This window comes from Odontomachus brunneus, unplaced genomic scaffold (genome assembly GCF_010583005.1).
Source record: "Odontomachus brunneus isolate Ranch 3 - 2012 unplaced genomic scaffold, Obru_v1 Obru_scaffold_130, whole genome shotgun sequence".
In the NCBI taxonomy this organism is placed as follows: Eukaryota; Metazoa; Arthropoda; class Insecta; order Hymenoptera; family Formicidae; genus Odontomachus; species Odontomachus brunneus.
This window is the reverse complement of record NW_022639580.1, coordinates 119,306-130,052: the sequence shown is the minus strand read 5'-3', so window position 1 is coordinate 130,052 and position 10,747 is coordinate 119,306. Positions and strand designations below refer to the sequence as shown.

General features: G+C 35.7%; 2 protein-coding genes across 3 annotated transcripts in view; one reads left to right on the top strand and one right to left on the bottom strand.

Annotated features, from left to right (window-relative positions):
* The window catches only part of LOC116849976 (U-scoloptoxin(01)-Cw1a), a 17,598-nt gene extending 8,461 nt beyond the window's left edge, over positions 1–9,137 (top strand). For both annotated transcript variants that reach the window (XM_032827710.1, XM_032827709.1), the window contains exons 4-6: positions 7,792–7,914; positions 8,404–8,505; positions 8,831–9,137. In XM_032827710.1, coding sequence (XP_032683601.1) covers positions 7,792–7,914; positions 8,404–8,505; positions 8,831–8,908 — 303 coding nt within the window. In that variant the 3' untranslated portion in view covers positions 8,909–9,137. The remainder of the gene's footprint in view (positions 1–7,791; positions 7,915–8,403; positions 8,506–8,830) is intronic.
* The window catches only part of LOC116849975, a 41,886-nt gene that overhangs the window by 17,235 nt on the left and 13,904 nt on the right, over positions 1–10,747 (bottom strand). The gene's annotated exons all lie outside the window — the stretch shown is intronic.

Genomic DNA, 10,747 nt, shown 5'->3' with positions numbered 1-10,747 from the left:
TATATATATATATATATATATATATATATATATATATATATATATATATACGAGAAAAATTGATTTACGTAATATCCGTTTATCAAGGAAAACATATTGTTCGAACGAGAGATAAATTCTTCTCTTTCTCTCTTTTTTCTCTCATCAAAATATATGAAATATTATTATTGAAATATTATTATGAAATATTATATATGAAATCATTAATTTCGCCGCGTTAAAGTCAAAGTGACGCAACAGAAAATATGAAATATAAAAAAATTTGTTTTCAATTTTGTTATCAAAATAATTATATATTTACACGAAACATAATTATTTCAACAATGTTAGATATTTAAATGACACTTTTCTTGTTGCTGGAGAATGGTGTAGTGAAAGAGACAATATCGAGACAGGACAGTGTGTGAACGTTGCATAAATTGAGGAACTATCTTATCTTAGTAAAGAAATAAGAAATAAGAAATATATGTATGTTTTATATGTATTTTTATTATATATTTTTATGTTTATAATTTTATGTATATTTTTTAATGTTTTTTAAATTAATCGTACACTTGACATACTCTTACACGAAAAAAAAGATTTGCTAATATATGGACAAATAAAAATATTAACTGCAGGAGCAAATTTTCTTGCTTTCATAGCAAAGTTATTTAGTTGTGATAGCTAAAAGATTTGCTAATATATGGACAAATAAAAATATTAACTGCAGGAGCAAATTTTCTTGCTTTCATAGCAAAGTTATTTAGTTGTGATAGCTAAAAGATTTGCTAATATATGGACAAATAAAAATATTAACTGCAGGAGCAAATTTTCTTGCTTTCATAGCAAAGTTATTTAGTTGTGATAGCTAAAAGATTTGCTAATATATGGACAAATAAAAATATTAACTGCAGGAGCAAATTTTCTTGCTTTCATAGCAAAGTTATTTAGTTGTGATAGCTAAAAGATTTGCTAATATATGGACAAATAAAAATATTAACTGCAGGAGCAAATTTTCTTGCTTTCATAGCAAAGTTATTTAGTTGTGATAGCTAAAAGATTTGCTAATATATGGACAAATAAAAATATTAACTGCAGGAGCAAATTTTCTTGCTTTCATAGCAAAGTTATTTAGTTGTGATAGCTAAAAGATTTGCTAATATATGGACAAATAAAAATATTAACTGCAGGAGCAAATTTTCTTGCTTTCATAGCAAAGTTATTTAGTTGTGATAGCTAAAAGATTTGCTAATATATGGACAAATAAAAATATTAACTGCAGGAGCAAATTTTCTTGCTTTCATAGCAAAGTTATTTAGTTGTGATAGCTAAAAGATTTGCTAATATATGGACAAATAAAAATATTAACTGCAGGAGCAAATTTTCTTGCTTTCATAGCAAAGTTATTTAGTTGTGATAGCTAAAAGATTTGCTAATATATGGACAAATAAAAATATTAACTGCAGGAGCAAATTTTCTTGCTTTCATAGCAAAGTTATTTAGTTGTGATAGCTAAAAGATTTGCTAATATATGGACAAATAAAAATATTAACTGCAGGAGCAAATTTTCTTGCTTTCATAGCAAAGTTATTTAGTTGTGATAGCTAAAAGATTTGCTAATATATGGACAAATAAAAATATTAACTGCAGGAGCAAATTTTCTTGCTTTCATAGCAAAGTTATTTAGTTGTGATAGCTAAAAGATTTGCTAATATATGGACAAATAAAAATATTAACTGCAGGAGCAAATTTTCTTGCTTTCATAGCAAAGTTATTTAGTTGTGATAGCTAAAAGATTTGCTAATATATGGACAAATAAAAATATTAACTGCAGGAGCAAATTTTCTTGCTTTCATAGCAAAGTTATTTAGTTGTGATAGCTAAAAGATTTGCTAATATATGGACAAATAAAAATATTAACTGCAGGAGCAAATTTTCTTGCTTTCATAGCAAAGTTATTTAGTTGTGATAGCTAAAAGATTTGCTAATATATGGACAAATAAAAATATTAACTGCAGGAGCAAATTTTCTTGCTTTCATAGCAAAGTTATTTAGTTGTGATAGCTAAAAGATTTGCTAATATATGGACAAATAAAAATATTAACTGCAGGAGCAAATTTTCTTGCTTTCATAGCAAAGTTATTTAGTTGTGATAGCTAAAAGATTTGCTAATATATGGACAAATAAAAATATTAACTGCAGGAGCAAATTTTCTTGCTTTCATAGCAAAGTTATTTAGTTGTGATAGCTAAAAGATTTGCTAATATATGGACAAATAAAAATATTAACTGCAGGAGCAAATTTTCTTGCTTTCATAGCAAAGTTATTTAGTTGTGATAGCTAAAAGATTTGCTAATATATGGACAAATAAAAATATTAACTGCAGGAGCAAATTTTCTTGCTTTCATAGCAAAGTTATTTAGTTGTGATAGCTAAAAGATTTGCTAATATATGGACAAATAAAAATATTAACTGCAGGAGCAAATTTTCTTGCTTTCATAGCAAAGTTATTTAGTTGTGATAGCTAAAAGATTTGCTAATATATGGACAAATAAAAATATTAACTGCAGGAGCAAATTTTCTTGCTTTCATAGCAAAGTTATTTAGTTGTGATAGCTAAAAGATTTGCTAATATATGGACAAATAAAAATATTAACTGCAGGAGCAAATTTTCTTGCTTTCATAGCAAAGTTATTTAGTTGTGATAGCTAAAAGATTTGCTAATATATGGACAAATAAAAATATTAACTGCAGGAGCAAATTTTCTTGCTTTCATAGCAAAGTTATTTAGTTGTGATAGCTAAAAGATTTGCTAATATATGGACAAATAAAAATATTAACTGCAGGAGCAAATTTTCTTGCTTTCATAGCAAAGTTATTTAGTTGTGATAGCTAAAAGATTTGCTAATATATGGACAAATAAAAATATTAACTGCAGGAGCAAATTTTCTTGCTTTCATAGCAAAGTTATTTAGTTGTGATAGCTAAAAGATTTGCTAATATATGGACAAATAAAAATATTAACTGCAGGAGCAAATTTTCTTGCTTTCATAGCAAAGTTATTTAGTTGTGATAGCTAAAAGATTTGCTAATATATGGACAAATAAAAATATTAACTGCAGGAGCAAATTTTCTTGCTTTCATAGCAAAGTTATTTAGTTGTGATAGCTAAAAGATTTGCTAATATATGGACAAATAAAAATATTAACTGCAGGAGCAAATTTTCTTGCTTTCATAGCAAAGTTATTTAGTTGTGATAGCTAAAAGATTTGCTAATATATGGACAAATAAAAATATTAACTGCAGGAGCAAATTTTCTTGCTTTCATAGCAAAGTTATTTAGTTGTGATAGCTAAAAGATTTGCTAATATATGGACAAATAAAAATATTAACTGCAGGAGCAAATTTTCTTGCTTTCATAGCAAAGTTATTTAGTTGTGATAGCTAAAAGATTTGCTAATATATGGACAAATAAAAATATTAACTGCAGGAGCAAATTTTCTTGCTTTCATAGCAAAGTTATTTAGTTGTGATAGCTAAAAGATTTGCTAATATATGGACAAATAAAAATATTAACTGCAGGAGCAAATTTTCTTGCTTTCATAGCAAAGTTATTTAGTTGTGATAGCTAAAAGATTTGCTAATATATGGACAAATAAAAATATTAACTGCAGGAGCAAATTTTCTTGCTTTCATAGCAAAGTTATTTAGTTGTGATAGCTAAAAGATTTGCTAATATATGGACAAATAAAAATATTAACTGCAGGAGCAAATTTTCTTGCTTTCATAGCAAAGTTATTTAGTTGTGATAGCTAAAAGATTTGCTAATATATGGACAAATAAAAATATTAACTGCAGGAGCAAATTTTCTTGCTTTCATAGCAAAGTTATTTAGTTGTGATAGCTAAAAGATTTGCTAATATATGGACAAATAAAAATATTAACTGCAGGAGCAAATTTTCTTGCTTTCATAGCAAAGTTATTTAGTTGTGATAGCTAAAAGATTTGCTAATATATGGACAAATAAAAATATTAACTGCAGGAGCAAATTTTCTTGCTTTCATAGCAAAGTTATTTAGTTGTGATAGCTAAAAGATTTGCTAATATATGGACAAATAAAAATATTAACTGCAGGAGCAAATTTTCTTGCTTTCATAGCAAAGTTATTTAGTTGTGATAGCTAAAAGATTTGCTAATATATGGACAAATAAAAATATTAACTGCAGGAGCAAATTTTCTTGCTTTCATAGCAAAGTTATTTAGTTGTGATAGCTAAAAGATTTGCTAATATATGGACAAATAAAAATATTAACTGCAGGAGCAAATTTTCTTGCTTTCATAGCAAAGTTATTTAGTTGTGATAGCTAAAAGATTTGCTAATATATGGACAAATAAAAATATTAACTGCAGGAGCAAATTTTCTTGCTTTCATAGCAAAGTTATTTAGTTGTGATAGCTAAAAGATTTGCTAATATATGGACAAATAAAAATATTAACTGCAGGAGCAAATTTTCTTGCTTTCATAGCAAAGTTATTTAGTTGTGATAGCTAAAAGATTTGCTAATATATGGACAAATAAAAATATTAACTGCAGGAGCAAATTTTCTTGCTTTCATAGCAAAGTTATTTAGTTGTGATAGCTAAAAGATTTGCTAATATATGGACAAATAAAAATATTAACTGCAGGAGCAAATTTTCTTGCTTTCATAGCAAAGTTATTTAGTTGTGATAGCTAAAAGATTTGCTAATATATGGACAAATAAAAATATTAACTGCAGGAGCAAATTTTCTTGCTTTCATAGCAAAGTTATTTAGTTGTGATAGCTAAAAGATTTGCTAATATATGGACAAATAAAAATATTAACTGCAGGAGCAAATTTTCTTGCTTTCATAGCAAAGTTATTTAGTTGTGATAGCTAAAAGATTTGCTAATATATGGACAAATAAAAATATTAACTGCAGGAGCAAATTTTCTTGCTTTCATAGCAAAGTTATTTAGTTGTGATAGCTAAAAGATTTGCTAATATATGGACAAATAAAAATATTAACTGCAGGAGCAAATTTTCTTGCTTTCATAGCAAAGTTATTTAGTTGTGATAGCTAAAAGATTTGCTAATATATGGACAAATAAAAATATTAACTGCAGGAGCAAATTTTCTTGCTTTCATAGCAAAGTTATTTAGTTGTGATATATATATATATATTTAGTTGCTAATATATATATTAGCAAATCTTTTAGCTATCACAACTAAATAACTTTGCTATAAAAGCAAGAAAATTTGCTCCTGCAACTAATATTTTTAGTTGTTCATATATTAGCAAATCTTTTTTTTTCGTATATGCCTCGATTTTCACGTGTGCCATTCAGCGGGGCTAAAGCGCCATGCGACCGCGACGATACTTTCATACCAAGCGTTGAAGTCACCGGCTTAAATTCGGCCAGGGGAGACGCGCGGGTCGCGCATCTGCATAGGCGCGCACGCACGTACGCGCACGCATACACACGCGCACAGGCGAAATCGTAAACAAGAGATCGCGTACAAAGCCGCGGAGATCCGCACATCCGCCCGGGAGGAACAATGTAACCCGACTTCCGGTCAAACATTGGCACGTGCACGCACCGAACGGTCTCGAGCCGACGCGCCGTGTCGCAACCGCCTCTTTATTTCTTCTCGTTTTGACTGATAGCCAATTGCGAAAAGATCCCGTATCGCAGCCCGGGTCTCCGGGCTGCGGATCGACGCATTCGATTGTCTCATTGAGTAATTACCGTTAGCCGTAATATTAACTATTAGCCCGGACTGATTTTCGCCGCAAGGTTCGTGCTGGGTTCGCGCCGCGTGGGTCTTGTTGTGTACACTTCACGATGCAACAACTGAACCGTACGCGATATTCAGGCGTTAATACGCGATTTTACAAAATGTTCTATGATATTTAATTGAGAAATATCAAACGGTCTCAACGAATAGATCGGCGACTCACGCGAACAATAAGTGAACTACATATGGAGAAAATATATTCTACTAAAAATTACAACAAAACTTTATAATTTTGAATCATATACAAATCATGACTGAAATTACTATATATTTGTTTAAAAATATTGTGCACGTTTGACTTTTTACTACTATACTTAAAATTACTATAATTATTTGAATGTTCGTTATTTCGTGCATTCAGGAAAAGTGAAGAGAGGGGTAGATCGTCAATCGTCGTTTACTATCTCTACATTGAGAGTAAAAGTATTTAAAAAATAAAAAATATTTGTTCGATATCTGGGAATTAATGAAAAGTTTATTTACATCTTAATACTATTATTTAAACAAAATAAGCAATTGCTTTCATGAGAGGCTAAGGTTTCAAGAAAATGCACATTTTGTTATTTAAAAAATATTTTATATTAGTATAAATAAATGTAGCTTACACGATGAGAAAAAATCAATGCCTCTATACAATTATATCGAGACGTTTTCATCGACTTAGAAATAGTCAGATCAAATTGTTTTGAGACGAGCGATAGATAAACAACAAAACCTATCGGACGTATGAAGAGAGCGAAGAATAATCTCACTTCTTATTGCTGTGCGATAATTAAAATAATTTAAGAGAGGGGAAGAGAGAGAGAGAGAGAGAGAGAGAGAGAAAGAGAGAGAGGGGATGGGGGCAACGAATCATGCGATTTATCCGTGAATTTCAATTCTTTGCTAGCTATAAGCTAGCGCGCACACGTATATCGGACGGAGGAAATGCGATTTACAGCGTGTATCCTTATTCGCGCCACATTCCATTGTCGAGATGATACGTGTCGAAACGTATTGTTATTGTTCCGACGAAACAATCACGGCTGGCTACGTAGTCGACGCCACGTCGCGAGTTTCACTGTTTTCGCTAATTGTCTCGATGCAACCAGCGAGATTTACAATGCTAATCACGAGTGTGTCACGGTCCAAGACGACGCGGCGCAACAACGACGCGCGCTCCGCAAAAGTAAAAGCCCGTATATCAATAACTTGTAATCCGCCAGTAGCTGTAACTCATTAAGTATTGTTAACGAGTTGTCGTTGACGTCACGCAGATGTAGTGTACGCTAGAAAAGATGCGCAACAGTACACAGTTCTATTGACTGCGTCCGGATATTCACTGCTAGTATTGCAAATCTACAGTAGGTGTAACATAAATTATAGAATTTCAGTACTGGCAGTACTGAATATCGACCACAGCTATTGTCATTCATGACAAGTTAACGAGTTACTGAATCCATCTACTAGGCCACTGTTCTATACATAACTTCTAACAACTGCCATAATCATGAATAATTTTAGGTAATAAACCATAAATGATGACATGAGCTTCATAAGAATTCAATTAAAACCAAGAGAAAAATTAAAGACACATTAAATTACATCGAAAAATTGTACAAATATTTGAAGCAAGTCTCTTTTTCTCTTTCTTGACTGATTTATATAACTTGTAGGATCATCTTTCAAGTATTGTCGATACGTTTTCGCCACGTATGGGGCGTCTCGTTAAAAGTAACGACGTCGTCATTCATAAACGACAAGCATCGTCAATCGTCAATCATTACTGTTGGAACGTTTATCATTATGCACAGACATCGTTAGCATGGCGAAGCGACAATTGTCGGTAGATATGCACACAGAATAGCGGCCTAGATTCACACTCACGGCAAATATAATTCGCGAGCCGACCTCGATGCCGTGTGACAGCTGCCTGGGGAAAAAAAAGAATAAAGAGAGCGATAGTTATCTGCAGGCGTAACGCGCGCGTAATCTCGCTCGTACGTTCCAGCAAGTGGACGGCTACACACCTGGCGTAGACTACCCGATCTACAACTCGGTGCCGTTCGGCCTCCAGTTTACCTGCGGAGGGAAGCTACCTGGATACTACGCCGACCCCGAGGCCAGATGTCAGGTGCGTCCATATGGCCACCGTCTTTCATTCTCATTTCAATAATCGAGATTATTTAAATCTCGCTCGCGTGCAGTATCGGATTGCAAACCAATCTCTTTTTTTCCTCGTTTCTCCTCTCTCCTTTCTTTACGTTTGTACGCCGAAGTAGCAGGTCGACACGACGGATCAATATTGTCGAGCGATTTACGAACTGCTTCGCAAAATTGCCACGCGAAACGTTATCCTCGAAGATCGATACTGGAGTCGTGAATCTATCTCGTTTTTGTTTGTAATTTTCGAGAATCGATCGGGGAATTTCTATCTCGCTAAAGACCGAAGGAGGCGAGACTCGATCGTTCGTTTACTCGTTGTTTTATGATAATAACAGTTAATAATAGTTTACAGAAAGAAAGGTAGGAAAAAGAAGATAGAAAAAACAATAAAATACAGAATTAGATAATGATGATGATGAAAATAAAGAGAACCGAATGTGTTAATATCTGATTAAAGGTGTGGCATTGGTGCTTGCCGAATGGACGCCAGTACAGCTTCCTCTGCCCGAATGGTACAGTCTTCAGTCAAACAACTCGCGTCTGCGATTGGTGGTTCAAGGTACACGCACACGCGCACACCCTCATTAGTGCAGCTGATTTGTCTGTTATCTGGGAACCAAATGAAAAACTCGGAGCAGAAAGATTCCTGCAGGAGTTTTCTGCTCGAACAATTGCTCTCAGTTATCTCGGCCAAGTTTGAATGCAGCTAAACGTTCAGATGAGTGCTGTCTGTCACAGCAATAGTGATATTTACTCCTCGTCGGCGAGTTTTTCGTCTGGTTCCCATGGTCAGTTTCATGAACAGGAAATTGTCTTTCCCCGCATGAAGTGCTTCAACGCGCGTAAGAACGAGCGAGCTCTCAAGTAATTTTCGCTCATTGCAGGTCGACTGCAACGATTCGCCAAGACTATATGGCAACAACGACGAGCTGTACAGAGACGTGAACGGCAACAAGATTTAACGACGTCCTGTCTCTCGCTCTCCTATTTTATTGCTATAATTTCGAATGTACATTAATAAACTCTTTTGTACGTAATCTCCTTGCAAGCGTGACACGCGCGTCTGTAGCGCCGGGTGCGCTCGCGGAGTCTCGCGAGGTGAATGTGCGAACCAGCAACGCGGATTCCTAGTTTGCCGGTGCAGGAGAGTAACAGGGATCTCTGCCTTATCGCCTGTCAAATAAAACAGAGTTTGCGGAAGGGATTAGGAATTTACTGCGACCCTGAGAACCCTCAAATCGCATCAATGTCTCCACGGGTAAAAAAAGAAAACCAAAAAGAAAACGCACGCTTTGCGTTCTCTTGATTGCTCTTCTCGCGATTTCGCGTGAATCTTGCATACAGCTTTAAAAGAAGTATTGATAATGTCGCGCATACGCAAAGTGATCGCGAATTAGAGGAAGCATCTCGAATGTTTCGTGCAATTAAAACATCGAGCACACCTGATAATAGCGGCCCAGGAGACAACAAAAGCGTTGAAATCGAATTCACGCCGGGCAATTTCTTGGCATAATCGGACAATAGAAAGTGAGAGCACGTCGTGACTGACCAGTCAAACCCCTCTTTTCTCTCTCTCTCTTTCTCTCTGTCTCTCCCCTCCCCTCCTTCTCTCTCTCCCTCTCCCTCTTTCTCTCTCAAGCACTAACTTCTGCTACACTTTTCCAACGACGTTTTGCATGCGCGTCTCGTTACGCGAAACGGCTACGCTGCTCTTCACCGTCTGTCGCAATTAATCGTCTCAACGATCCCGGAATACTCTAGGCTTTCCGCGGCATATCGCGTTTCGCGACATCGCCGATATCGCCGTCATGTCGTACACGCATCGTCGCGACTGTAGGTGCGACCTTTATTGTCGTTATTAACGGAGGATTCGTCAGATCCGTTTGCAAATTCTTCCGCATGGAAGCACATATTTATAGAATCACCAAGGCTGACGCGCGAACAAACGACCGTTTCGCCGAGTGTGCACAGCCTCAGTCGCGATGATAGTAAAAGTGACGGGAAAATTGATCGGCCGCCGCTCGTTAGAAGCTCATAATTACGACGTCCTAGCCGGTTCTAACGTCGCACGCGTCGCGTCTAAGTCCAAGGGACAACAAGACCGCTGGAGCTAGCCGCGAGCGAGCTGGATTATTTAAATGCCGCGGGATATATATCAAGCTATAATTATGCATCAGCGCGCGGAGAATGATCGAAAACCACTATGCAATTAATTTTTCTTGCTTTCTTTTGGATTCTATTTATATAATTAACGTACCGCTGCGAAGCAATCTTGCAAACTCGCCGCGGAAAAAAGAGGAGAACGAGGAAGGAATTTTCCCTCGGGGGAAAATCGTGATCACTGCGAAATTTCGCGAGTCGAAAATGGCGCAGCACTCTCGCGTCGAGCCGGAATACTTATACTCCAATTGATTTAAGTCACAAAAAGAAGAAGGAAAAAGGAAAGAGAGAAAAAGTCATTAAGGACGGCAACCTGTCGACGACCGTTACAAAAGGAATCGCACGGAACTCGATTTCTCGACCTTCCGCGCGGCGGAAAGCCCACGGGCTTCGCCTGTGAGGAACGCGCGGCGTCTCAGTTCGAGCAAAAAGAGGAAAATGGAGAAAACGAGGAATGAGAGCGTCGTCCTTGGTGGCCGGTGATAGAGGAAGAAAGAACTTCTCCGTCGTTCTTGAGAGGCCAAGAAAGCGCTGCGTTGCAGCCCATCAAGGAGCGTACCAGAGGGACAAACCTGCGACGCGAGGCCAGGCGCTCCTCTCTTTGTAACGAGCAGGATCTTCCATTCCGCTTCGCGAAATCG